The 13317-nt window shown below is 42.3% G+C and overlaps 2 protein-coding genes across 2 annotated transcripts; both read right to left on the bottom strand.

Moving 5' to 3' along the window:
* Positions 1 to 79: 79 nt before the first annotated feature.
* Positions 80 to 9714, bottom strand: LOC129582727 (rapamycin-insensitive companion of mTOR-like). The gene is made up of 19 exons (XM_055474327.1): positions 9405 to 9714; positions 9276 to 9332; positions 9061 to 9217; positions 8861 to 8992; positions 6997 to 7181; positions 6754 to 6920; positions 6562 to 6611; positions 5784 to 5946; positions 5643 to 5715; positions 5358 to 5576; positions 4835 to 5085; positions 4583 to 4713; positions 3653 to 4112; positions 3075 to 3493; positions 2619 to 2891; positions 1643 to 2124; positions 728 to 1349; positions 497 to 635; positions 80 to 373 (listed from the first exon to the last, which is right to left on the bottom strand). Exons 1-19 carry the CDS (start codon positions 9445 to 9447, stop codon positions 266 to 268), a joined length of 4131 nt encoding a protein of 1376 aa, XP_055330302.1. The 5' UTR covers positions 9448 to 9714; the 3' UTR covers positions 80 to 265.
* A 705-nt stretch (positions 9715 to 10419) lies between these two features.
* Positions 10420 to 13292, bottom strand: LOC129582587 (THO complex subunit 4-like). Its single transcript, XM_055474124.1, has 7 exons — positions 13101 to 13292; positions 12868 to 13014; positions 12649 to 12772; positions 12162 to 12266; positions 11733 to 11885; positions 11537 to 11666; positions 10420 to 10812 (listed from the first exon to the last, which is right to left on the bottom strand). Exons 1-7 carry the CDS (start codon positions 13112 to 13114, stop codon positions 10721 to 10723), a joined length of 765 nt encoding a protein of 254 aa, XP_055330099.1. The 5' UTR covers positions 13115 to 13292; the 3' UTR covers positions 10420 to 10720.
* Between the last annotated feature and the right edge of the window lie 25 nt (positions 13293 to 13317).

Genomic DNA, 13317 nt, shown 5'->3' with positions numbered 1-13317 from the left:
ATCTCCTTTGCTGCTTCGTTTTACTGTTTTGTTTAGTGGCGAGAGGACATCCGCGGGACAAAGCGGCAAAAAGCGCGAATCGCGCACAATATTTTTATTATTCTTACCCATAAAACGATAAAACAACCGGTTTTCAAACCAATTTTAACCGGAAAAGTCCACCAAAAAACCGCATAAAGCTGCTTTCCTGCCAATGCAGCGTAAAAACTCGGAAAAACGCTTCAAAGACCGTTGTTGTCCAAAGAAACGAAACATGGTAACAAAACTATATTGCTAATTCGCCAATCTGGGGAGCATCATCACTGCTCAAATTCTCTTCAGGCACAGGAGTGCTAACAGATCGCACTTCGGACTCCAGAGGTTCGAGCAGACACTGCAATATACCGTACGAAGGTCACGCTTTTGTGCAACGCATAGCAAACTCGTATCAGACCGTAATTCATAAATTGTTCATAAGAAACCAAATACAAATATCGAGCTAAAATGCAATAATTACCTTCTGAAGGGGTAAATCCAAAAACAACTCTTGTATCATGCGGCGAATGGACAATTTGAAAGTATACGCTGAGAGAATGTGGCTTACTTCCGAGTACAAACAAGGATCAAGAAACGAATCAGCCAGCTGGTTCTTCAATCTGCGAATGGCAACACCAGTCAGATCGGTCGGAAAATGTCCCATGTTGGTTTTACTATGGAAAGTTGTGAACAGAAAACCGTAGAAACATACTGTAGCAGTCCTTGTTCCGCCGCCTTGTGTCCGAGCGGTGTAGCCAAGGCGCTGATGAATCGCAACACTTCCTTTCGCTTGAGAACCACCGGGCTTTCTGTTGTTTCAGCCCTAGACCGATCCACGGCCAACATTGAGCACATGATACAGTTAGACACCGAGTGCAACTCCAAACCGTTTCTGGGATCAACCTGATGGCTAAGCTTCCGTGTCACAAGGTTTCCCACAAAAAAATCATCCTTATGGACGGATTTGCGAACAGGCTGCTTTCGCCACATATTCCGTCTCAAAGGGACACATATTCCGATGTATTTTTCTTCTTTGGCTGACGACTCTCCAGGTACAATGGAAGAAGATGTTGAACTCGGTGCACTCGGATGAGGAGGACTAGCACTGTGCACGGAACTCTTCCGATGCAGAAAGGTGCTGTGCACTTTCATGGTGTGAACCAGCGAGCGAAAGGAATGCCGCGCTTCACTGCGCCGATGCCGTACTTCGTCAAATGAATATGTATCGCGATGCGATTTCATCCGCAGAAGCGTGCGACGGGAACGCTCGACTGCCGAACTAGCATGACTTTCCGGAGAGCGCTGAAAATGCGACAGCCGAGTAGGCGAGCCATCTGAAAATTTCAATTTGCATTAGATAATGCAGTGAATAAAAAAACTTAAAACCTATACATACCAAAAGCGGCGATAAAAATGAAAATTTCACTTAGTCAGCTTATCTACTGATTTATCAAAGGATTGCGGCGATGCGCTACGCGCCACGAAATTTCCTGGTGCATAGAATTAATGAGCAGGGACAAACAATTTACCCTTGTACAATAACGTTGGCTCTGCATTAGCAATGGTCTTTTCAAGCCGAAGTGTACGCAATTTACTTCACTACAGCTGTGCACTCTAATTGACATACCAGTCAAGTCATCCGGTGATCCAAAGCTGCTAAGCGCCGTATCCGTCGTTTTGGCGCTGGCACTGCGATCCATTCTGTGATCCTTCGCAATGCCATCTGGCACTGAATCCAGACCATCAGACGACTCAAACCCGGATTCGCCGCGACTAGTTTTGTGTGGTAACGGTCCATCCAAATAGCATCCATCTTTCGTGAAGAAGACATTGGCTTCTTTCTCAGCAAACAACGGCGAGGGCACTCGCAAATCATGCGCAGGCGCCGTGGTGAAGGAGATCAAGCGCTGCGGCCGAGGCGACGCATTGAAACTAGGCAGGGCAGCGGTGATGGATTCGGATGCGTTGTCCCACGTGTACTGCACCCGCTGATCGACCAGTGGCCACAGTTCATGGCGATTGTGCCGAATGGCCAACCAATCGCGTGATTTTAGGAGATCAGCGCCACGTTCCGTTGTTGACCATAATCCCAGAACGAAATACGCCGTCCTGGAACAACGACAACGGGGTTTGAGTCATTATTAAAATTATCAAATGCCATATGATGTGCTCGTAAAGCAAGAAAGATTATACAATATACAACGGCATCGCGCTTTCAACGTCAATGATGTAGTAATTATGTAAAGCGCAAATCTGATAAAAGAAATCGGGACAATCGCTAACGACAAGCTAATGGCACCATTCACCATTCACGAAAACGATCGAAATCAATGGTAGTAGCCAACAAATTGGCACAGCTTAAACAACAAAGCATAGAAATGCAAAGTGAGAAAAGACACTCCTGCATGATTATACTGCACGGTCGCTAGTTTTTTATACATATCGTCATCTGTTATGTACGTAGTTAAAACCGCTACTGACTTTATCGTCAGTTAACCCAGCTTCAGCAACACCAAAACACTGCTAATACCCTAACAATAAGTCAAACAAATTATTGTTATATAATTCAATCAACCTGAGCATTCGCATTTACATACACTTACCCACGGACGGATAAATTCGGATGCTCTGCCGCTGTACTAACGACCATATCCAGCACATCGTATTCGTTTAGCATCGCCATTCCATCGACAGTTCGGCCAATGTGACCCAGAGCCCATAGCGCCGATTTGGTATTGATGGTTGGCTCACTGGACGTTGCGCGGATAACGTTCACCAAATGGGGCATTTCCTCGCGAATTAGTAGCGATCCTTCGGAATGCTGCACTAGCTGACCGTAAAGATGTTCTGGTAGAAAAATCTCCGGCATGCAGACACTGTAATGATAAAACCGTTTGCTAGTGAACCAATCGCAACAGAAACACTTACAATCAAAACTGCTAATAAATGCAAATAACATGCATCCGAATAAAAATTATTATAGTAAATATGTGTTCGTTATTCTACATTTCAGTTAATCCATAATGACATTAACGTCCACAATAATTTATGCACTATACCATTGCGAAGTTTGCCGGTACATGGACCGTTCGGAATCGCCGCACATCAGTTTAGCGCTGAGCAGATGTTCGACGATATCAACATAGCGCCTGTTGAAGCCATCCTTCCATTTCAGTATCTCCATGTACACCATTTCTTTCATCATCTCAAATCCGCCTTTCGTACCCAAAACGCGTGCGGTCAAGAAATCCGTCATGGGATGGAGATGCTCCATTCGTGGTTTCTCCCGGCCGACAAAGTCATCCAGATTGGCCTTCTCATCGCACGCTTCATCGATGATTTCCACGGCAGTCTGAGCGACAATGATGTTCGCATCCTGCAAGCGTCCAATTAACAACTCCATTCCCCATTCAGAAAATCCCGGTAGACGAGCGCGTAAAAGCGTCCGCAAATGCAGCGTCGCATAACGCCGGAGAGCCTGCAAAAATAATTACGCAGCAAACGTCAAAATGGAACCTGTTACCAAATAAAATCGACTACAATTAGAGAGTTTGAGTTTTCAGTTTTAAACATAAACAGGCTAAAACAGCTATTCCATTGTCCACGAATGTCATAACGTCATCAGTGTCCCGCTTACCGGTGAGCAAAGGTTCAAGGCTTTCCGTAATAATCCCCTCGACAGCCCATCATTCCGGTAATCCAGCATCGTGATAATTAGTTTGATGTACGATTCATGGATGTCCTCCATAAAAATCAGACGCTCAAACGTATCAAAAACGCCGGTTTTCTGTAGCATTTTTTCTCCCTCTGGATGGCATGAGATTTTTCCCACGAACATAAAATAATCCGAAGAGCAGGACGATAACAGTTTCAACGGATTGAATATCACATCAGCACCGGGATCTTCGTGGGACATTTTCAAATACCGGGTGAAATCAGTTAGGAGCTCCTCCAGCATATCTGGCACTTCACGCAATAATATCTCCACAAAATAACTCCCACAACGGGCCTTCAAACGGCCGAGATCTTGCTTTTTTGGTATTACGGAGAATAATTTATTCGAAGGTTTGTAGAAGATGAGCAATTTATACAGAAATCTAAAAAAGCAAATCAAAACAAGAATGTTCAAATACTTTCATCAAGTTATTGTGTACTTAAAACAATACTGTATACAGCTAACTATTTAACTTTCGCTGTAATTAACGGAAGACACATTCGCAGCGATTCTTATGATTTATCATGAGAAGCGCGTGTAAAAGCATCAAGAATTAGGTGGAACAAACATAATGGCGTTACATATCCAACTCCGGTAATTATTTTCTTGAAAAAGATTCGATCTTTAATTATGTACAAAGCGTTTTCAAGGCAATCATTGTAAAAAGACCGGTTCATGACCGTAAACAAGGTTATAAATTAATGTTTTGGACAGAATATTACCTAATTATGTATTCAGTACGCAAACATTCCATGCCTATGGCGAAAGCGTTTTATGTTAACAATTTTAATTCATACTCTTCAATTTGAAAACACTGTTTTCGATAAAACCCGCCATCCAAATTCAACCAACCTGTAGCCGCTAGCATCACTAGCACGGATGGCATCGGCCTTCAATAATGACGCGATAAGCTGCCATTTCCAGCTTGTATGCGTATTGTCAATGAGGACAAGAGAATCTCTTATCATACTGTTATCCAGGTCCTGCCAACCAGCAAAACAAGTTCCGAGTAAAGTCAGTCAATTTGAAACGTTTTCCAGAAAACATATTTGTCTACTCTACAACGTGCGCGACGGACAATGCAATACGAAACAGCAGGCATACCCTTAGTGAACCATCGAAATACTTCCGTTCACGATTTCGCCGGCACATCTCCAATACATGCTCCAGATAAAGGCTCATATTCGGCGGCATTTCCGGTTGGATGGAGCGCTCATGGTTGAGCCGAAAGAGATCGGCAACGGCTTCCGCGCCCTGGACGCGACTGTTGTACTTGTTGATAGCCGTGGCCAGGGAGACCAGCGCCGGTAAGCTCTGCATCTGCGTGGTGAACTCCGCGGGAAGATAAACATTTGCTATGGAAAACATCAGATTATAAGTAAAGGTATTTGCCGATACTTCCATACTTATCAAACTCAAACAGATCATCTGCGCAACATCCGAAAAAAATTAACCCATACAAAATTTAACTATCAAAGGCGTAAAACCAAAGCCAAGATAAGAAGGCAAAGGAAATCATACTAAATAAAGCGCACCAAATAAAAACGACACATACTACGAGTATACAACTACTGCAAAACTGAACATTCATAATATGATTGGAAAAATTCCGATAAAATGCACTTACCCAGTGATAAAAAACTGTTCAATAAATACAATGCTCGCCGGTGCAAATCCGGATCAGCGGTTATCACAGATACCAAACCCTCAATCAATCGGGTTTGTTGGAAGAGAAACAATAACAAGGTAATAACATTGGCACACAAATTGACACGTGTCCGACCGATGTGCGGCAATAAGGCACGCGCTTCGCCGGCCACAAAGTCCTCTTGTATACTCCAGGATTCTGCAGGATCATCAACATTTACTTCCAAACATTTGCAATGCTAAGAAGCTTTAATGCACAACCTACCACAAGGGACAAGGGAGGATTCATAATCCTTGGGAATAAAAAGTAACTGAGATACAATATCGAATACAGCTTCCTGAAAAATCATCAAAATTTAGGCAACGAAGTACAGCACTGCGGTAATGAAATGGGATTGCTGCTTACGTGAGCAGCCGGGTTGTGCAGAGATAAAACGCCAACAAGCGATTCCACACCGGTAACCACGGAATATGTTAATAAATACAGTCCCTCCCAGCTGCGCAATGCAGATACAATGGCATTCTTGGCTGCCTGAACCATCACGGCTTTGGCATCTTTGGCTTCTTTCCTACACACAAGCATAAATAAAATAATTGTACAGTAAATAAATTATTAGAAACGAAAAAATAACAAATTTACAGTATGCCAAAACTAACAAACAACTCTTCATACTCGTAGTTAAAGTTGCGCATAGTCATCTGCATTAATATTATGTTTACAATTTAAGCAGACTTTATGACCTTATAAGTCTTCACTGCAAACATGTCGTTTACAGTAATTATTAACGGAACGCACACAAGCGTTCATTTTTTCGTTAAGTACACTTGTATGTTTCATCCAGGAATTACGTGCGAACTGCGAAGTACTGTAGCTATCAAGGCAATAACCAAAGCAAGGTTATCTTTTTACCGCGTCAAATCGCCTGACAAGTGGCACGTCAGGGTAAATTGCCCAGTTAAAAGCTTTAATAATGCTACTCTGTACTTAGGGGCGACATGACACTGATTGGGACGTTTATCGAACGACAAGCGCTTATCGAACCCACAGTTATGCGCTGACAAGTAGGGAAAACTAATGGAAAAAAGGCTGCTCTTATCTGCCAAGGTCTGCGATAGCTGACATTGCAAAAGAAAAGGAAAATTTCCATAAACGATAGCAGCGGAACTGCCAGCAAGTAACTGACCTGATATCATCGCTAAATCCTTCCAGCGTTGTGATAGGCGAAAGAATTTGCTGAAATGAAAAATTATGTTTTTCCACTAGTATCTGCTGGCGAAAAGCGCTGGTGTCATTAAGCGGTGCATCACTGCAAAGTGCAGCTACATGATGCATAATTAAGACCGTCGGAAAAATAAAGAATCTCAGCACAACGTACTGTAATATCACACTGACTGGCCATAACCGCCGTTTGATGCTTGCCGGCATAATGAGCAATGGCCGCCACGACCGCACTGGTCAGAGGCAGGGAACTGGAGGTCAGCAGGAAGTCCATCAGAACCCGCAGTATGCGAACGATGTAGGGGTGATCCGGGCACAGGATCACTAGAGAAATATTCCCGAAAGATTAGCAGAAAATCGGATTACACTGTAGTAAATTTAGTGTACTACAAAGACATACAGATTTCGCATAAGGTTTCTAGGCAGATTTTAGTCATCCTCTCGGATTCCTCGCCGCCTTCCGATGCCAGGCCGATCATGGCGTTAACAATGGAATTCGGCACATCACCCAGTTGGACCATTTTACGAGCCAGAAGGATGGCTTGTATTCGCTCAACTTCATTGTCCAGCGATACATCCAGCGCCCTGTGAATTTTGTAAAAATTAATTTTAAAAACCGTCTTCTACAGCATAAAATTAACAGCAGAAGAGAGACTGAAGATCAATAATTTTAAGTGAATTCCAATCGTGCAACACTGCAAATACATTCTACTAGCACTGCGTTCGTTAGAAACTGAAATTGTTTCCCCAATACAGAATAATGACGATCTTAACTCAAACTAATTGCATTAAACGTGTGTGCAGAAATTCAGAAAAGTCACAAGAAAATATTACAGATATTGCTAAATTTCTGGATTCTCAGATTTCTGTACTGTAAGCAGTAAGTTTCACAAACAACTTCAGAAAAAGCCAGCACAACACTTCACACAGTTTAATAATGTTTACTTTGTACATGCAATAATTATGTGTGCGAAGTAGAGCACGTTATTTTGGTAACACCATGTAAATATGGATTACACGGGTCACCTTCGACGACAGCACACGGAGATTACACCGCTAACAAGTGAAGCAGATCACAATAACAAGTTTATAATGGTGGCGTTTATAAATATCAAAATCTCCGACTACAGCTCCCGGAGCGCAAACATATCGATTTTTTTAACGACCGGCTGTAGCCTGTAGGTACCTGTTGGCTGTTAACGAAAATTTCTTGGTATCTACAATTTATTTTTCGACCCAGACAGATGAGACGCTGAGAAAACTGCTTGCTAACCGCGATAAATATTTTCTACAAAAGTATTTGCACAACTTTCCTTATGTTCGGTCGCTTCCGTTTTATCGTTTGAGCTCAATGTCCGTAAAAAACATCACGTTTCCTGTGTAATATACACATCATCAAGAGCAGGGTGTTAATGTGTCCGGAAAATTATTTGACGATGGATCGATTACTTTGCGGTCGTGTAAAACGCATCAAATTTCCCGACATGTTACATAATGCCATCGGATACTGTAAATATTTTCCACCACAGCTTATCGGCATTATTTCGCTGTTCTCATAAAAATTCTTGCTTCAGCGCCAAATTTTCGGTATTACACGGCACTATTAGTGTTTATCATTTAAATATTCAAGAGATAAGTTGTGCTGCAACACTTCATAACATTTTTTAACCACTCTGCCGAAATGGTCGACAGAAAAAGATTGATAACTAGCGTTATAATCTTATTTCTCCAACACTGCAAGAACATTAATTATTATTTTGACATCCGGAAATTTTGATGCAAATCAGGAATGCACACTTATGATGAGGTCAAATTTTAAAGGAAAAATATGCCGCAGAACATTAGAAATTGTGAAGTTACATAGTTCTATCATGGAAAATTATCAAAAATATACCAGTTACGAAATCCAGCGCGATACCAGTATGATTGTATAAACATTATTGCAATCGATTAAAAACTGCAAAAATCCACAGATAATACCGCCTGCATTATTAATTCAATTTAAAATAAAGAAAACAATTAAGACTAATATTGTATTGATTTGCGTGAAAATCCACCGATTATTAAAAACCCGCCTGCATTATAAATTTAATTTGAAGCAAATAATAGACGATTAATTTTGTTTTAATTTACAGTAATCAGAGCATTGTGGATAAAATGATTATAACCAAAAAGTATTTCACACGCTCAAGAAAACTATGTATCACAAAATTACTGGGTTTTTACAATTTTACTGCAGCTTTTTATTAATTTATTTTTCTTACCGGGCGACATAAAAATCCACATGCGCTGTCCGCAGCGCCTCGCAATGATGGCGTGCGGTAGTAAAATGTCGCAAGACCCGGAAGGAAGCGGCCCGGATCTCCTTACAGGGATCACAGAGGGAAATCAGCAGACTGCAAAAATGACGGAAAAAATCCAACACCTGTCAATCGCGCGGCTGACTGCGCAGTATTTCGCTTACTAATGCACCGCACTACCGAAGGCAATCCCGCATTCCTCAATATCACCGAAACTCTTCCGACAGCGCACCAGAAAATTCAGTTGCAGCAGACGCCGTACGGTGCTGTTCTTCAGATTAATACTGTCCGATAGACCCGTCCGATAGTTCTCTTTCGGATCTGTAATAATACACCGATATTGATGGAAAATTCGGAAATAGTGACGCGAATCGCGCACCTTTACTGCTGACGTCGCTGATGCTGAGGGGTGTTTCATCCAGCAGCGCTCTTTGTTCTGCAAAAATTAGTCCTGATAATTATCTTGTTGAGGAAGACAGCGATGAGGCAAGAGCGTGCTTGCTCGTACCGCTGGAACGACGCGGACGACTCGAGCGGATTCGTGATGCCATTTTTCCACATGGAGCAGATGAAGGACAGGATGAACAGCTGCGCACGACATCCACACACTACACCGTCCAAACCGATTATGCCACCGCGATCAGGCGTTAATATGGTGGCATAATTGTCAGAAGACCGATTACGGTCAAAGGTATGCAATTCAGTAATTATGATCCGATACCAACCACCATACACACTGGATCAAAATACAGCTCGTGCCAACATTAAACAACCGTAAATAAACTCATCAAAAGCATTTTGAATGAACTCTAATCCGCACGCCTCTGTAGTCTGTACGCACAGGTGTATGCGGATATTGCAGTATACACGGCAGCCACTCGTGTGGTGGGCGGTATCTGTCTGCACTTTGACCGCGGCACGAACGCTGTGGTGGACGAGCGGATGTCGCGCGTTTACGCAATCGCTTCAGCTTTGTGTGTTTTTTATGAATGAGTTTTTCGGGCTTGGCCGAATACCGACTGAACCGGTGATCCATTTAGATTGAAGTTTCCTGATAAAAATTTCTCCACATTCCAGACCGTGACAAATACAGTTGGTGCATTCGACATTCGTATTCACTATTTTATTAATAACTTTACTGTATAAATTTATTTTTCTTATTAAATGTTTTTTTAAGGAATTTCCACCAATCCCTCGGTTTTTCCTAATAATCACTATTCCGTATAGAAAAAACCAAAGTGCGATAAATTTTATTTAAACTGCAATTTTTTTACACCATTAAGTACTGCAATCCATCATTTTTTAATACAAACATTACTATCATCGTAAGATGCCATCTGCCATCATTACAAACCAAAATTCAGAAAATGGAATAAATGTCGAACTTTGTACGTCACAGAGAGTGGTCACTGGTCAGTCACCACTCAACAGGATTTTTAATTTATTTCTTAATATTCACTCCTGGACAACCAACAATAAATACGTCACACTTCACACGATACAAATATTTCTGGCTGCGGGAACCGATTAGGCACGTTGTTAGCTTAACAAGCGTTGTATATACAAAGATTTTACAAAAAAAGCGGTTCAAAATTAATCAAATAACAATAAAAATGTAGAAATATACTTTTTCTAAGGGAGATACTGAACACACAAAATTAGTTTAAACCACCAAAAAATGCGTAACAATGACCACTTGCACTATTCTAGTGCGAAAAATATTATCGCGGAAGCATTAAAAACTGTGTAAAAACCGGACCTCTTTCGCATACAGTGGAAAAGAGTCCTCAGTGTGCACGTTATATTGCTGCAAAAACAGATTTTTTAGCTTAGAGAAGGCTTCGGACCCAGGCGAGACATGGCGCCGTGGCTGGCGGCGCTGGGTGCGGTATCTAGCTGGATCACCATTGTGCGGCCTGTAAAGAAACAAAAATTATGGACACCTTTCAAATTTTATTGTAATTTAACGCAATCGATGAATAGAGAACAGCTTTGTAATGTGCGGAAAATTATTTTCGGGTGGTTGTAGATGCAAATAATAATGATAAAGTGTTTGCTTCAGTCCCTGACCAGTAGTCATACTCATTCAAACTGCGTGGACTTCCAAATACAAATTCAGCTTACGGTTAAAGTTTACCATTAATTTTTCCAACTTATTAAGTGTGCAAAACAAACGACCAGGTTTTAATTAAGTAGTTGCACATACGAGTCAGTATTTAAAAAAGAAACCGGCAGCCGAGCATTTGCAGAGAATTTTATATGCTTCAGTCGTGCGCTAACTGCCATTTTGATTGTACCGGCCATAAACATCCGTTGCACTTGCACTACGCTAAATCTCTTATGTTGCACTAAGTTACCTACTACCAAATGCGCAAACAATTCACATTATGCAGCGACGACAATATTATAGTGGTCTCACCACGATTAGACTGTAAGGGCAACTTATGATAAAATTAAATAGGCTCTGTAAAAGAAAAATAACCAGTTGCAAGCTTGATGGGAAATAAATAACAACGAACGAACGAAAATAAACTAAACCGCGTTGTGATAGATTGTAATTTGTAGATGCGGTGTTTTAGCGACAATCAACGCAATAAGGTCGCATCACGGGTCGGTTTTGTGCAAATAGAAAGTACTTACCATCCAGCTCGCGATTGTTGTACTCCTCCATGGCCACTTCGGCGGCATCCCGCTTGGCAAAACGCACCACCGCGATGCCTCCGGCCTCGAAATCAGCACTGACATAGCTTGGGTAGGTGCTGAAGAGATCCTATAGGGAAAGCCACAGTAACATTCCATGGCGTCCCATAAGAAAGAAGAATACAGCAACACTGACGTTTAAATCGCTGACGGTGACCGTCTGTGCCAGATTCGCCACGCGCAGCGCACACGGACCATTTCCGGTGTTGCCGGGAGTACGAACGGATGTGACTGTTGTTGTGCTTCCGCGACTCAGTAAGGGAGCAATGACGGGAGCCATTGCTGCACGCTAAAACATTCAAATCAACGTGGATGACAATCAGTTCTTGCATAATTAGTGTTGATTAAAATAAAGAATCAAAAAAGTTTTTCTTTTTAAGAAAAACAATTTTGCAAACAAGATCAACATATCACTGCGCAAAGTTCAACGGAATACCCACGAAACTTCCACCGTACTACAAACGCCACAAAATATATATTACTTTTGCAAATGCTCAAGTTGGTAGCGCCAGCGTCTAACATCGCTTTCCGGGATTTGTTAAAATGTGAAATCAGATTTACTTACCACGGCCTGGCTGAACACATTCCGCTCGGATGTGGTGGTTAAGCTCAAACTGTTCAGCACGGCGGCAACGGCAGAAGGGCGTGAAATCCGGGAACGACTTGGAGTCTGCAAGACAAACAATCAAAAAGCACCAATAATTAATAACATTTTATTATCTGACTGCCAGACAACCGTATTTAGATAGGCACCCCCCCCCCCAATTATAAGCAATGATTCTAACCATCTTCAACTTCTGCACGCCGCATTTAATCAAAAACTTTGCATGAAAGCTAGAATACGGGCTACAGCCAACAAAAGTAACAAAACCACGAATTTTAAAAAATTTTCAATATTCAGCAGTAGTGCTTTTTGAAAATTCGAATCGCAGCAATCCTTTCAGTTTTGTTTTGCAGGGGCATGTACGTAAACTTTCTGGACAGTAATATTTCAAAATCAACTGTGACGAAAAGTGGCAAAACACCATGAATTGTAATTGTACCGTACTTACCCCGCGACCGCTGCGACCACCACCGCCGCGCGCTGCTTGCTGCGAATCCAGAATCTGTCGGGCATCGCTGATCCGTCCACCCAGCCGCGATCGGACACCCATCCCCCGTCCGCGTCGGCCGCCCCTACCGCATCAACGAAAACTGCAGATTCTGGCCGAACTGGCAAAGTTATGCCAGGGTGCAACGCAGGATCCATGGAGCACGGCAAAAATACGAACCTCGCTTGACGCTGGTTGATGTTGGCGCGGGCATCGATCACCGCTGCACGGCCCTTGCCACGCGCACCACCCCGTCCGCCGCCTCTTCCCCGTCCCCGCGATGTCTGGACACCAGCTATTCCTAGTGGATTGAGGCGCTTGGAACGCCTGCAAGGAAAGACAGATCCCGTAAACCAAAGCCTTGCTCAAAACAGCCAGTAATCCGCGATAAATTATACAGAAAAATTCTCTACCTTGGATTCACCATGATTAAAATTTAAAGATCAGATTCCGGAAGATATAAATACACTAATATAGGGTTTTCCGGAATAGACAAATGCAGGGACGGGTTGTTAAAACAATTAAATTACAAAAAAATGTTTCGGTTTATGAGGTCGACTAAATCCCAGATTCTGATCACTGTCGGTTTCGTTTGATTGCCAGTTGCCAACAGCCGACAGGCAACGATTT

This window comes from Paramacrobiotus metropolitanus, unplaced genomic scaffold (assembly GCF_019649055.1).
Source record: "Paramacrobiotus metropolitanus isolate TYO unplaced genomic scaffold, Prichtersi_v1.0 Parri_scaffold0000008, whole genome shotgun sequence".
NCBI classification, from domain to species: Eukaryota; Metazoa; Tardigrada; class Eutardigrada; order Parachela; family Macrobiotidae; genus Paramacrobiotus; species Paramacrobiotus metropolitanus.
This window is presented reverse-complemented; position numbering and strand designations above follow the sequence as displayed.

What these genes read in the sequence shown, in the direction of transcription:
- LOC129582727 (XM_055474327.1), bottom strand. Translation starts at nt 9,447, where the DNA reads ATGGCATCACGAATCCGCTCGAGTCGTCCGCGTCGTTCCAGCG. An exon ending in AGAAACCTTATGCGAAATCT is followed by an intron (nt 6,921 to 6,996) that starts GTATGTCTTTGT and finishes ATATTTCTCTAG; the next exon opens with TGATCCTGTGCCCGGATCAC. An exon ending in GAACAGTTTTTTATCACTGG is followed by an intron (nt 5,086 to 5,357) that starts GTAAGTGCATTT and finishes TGTTTTCCATAG; the next exon opens with CAAATGTTTATCTTCCCGCG.
- LOC129582587 (XM_055474124.1), bottom strand. An exon ending in ATCAACCAGCGTCAAGCGAG is followed by an intron (nt 12,773 to 12,867) that starts GTTCGTATTTTT and finishes TTGATGCGGTAG; the next exon opens with GGGCGGCCGACGCGGACGGG. An exon ending in ATGTGTTCAGCCAGGCCGTG is followed by an intron (nt 11,886 to 12,161) that starts GTAAGTAAATCT and finishes TGAATGTTTTAG; the next exon opens with CGTGCAGCAATGGCTCCCGT.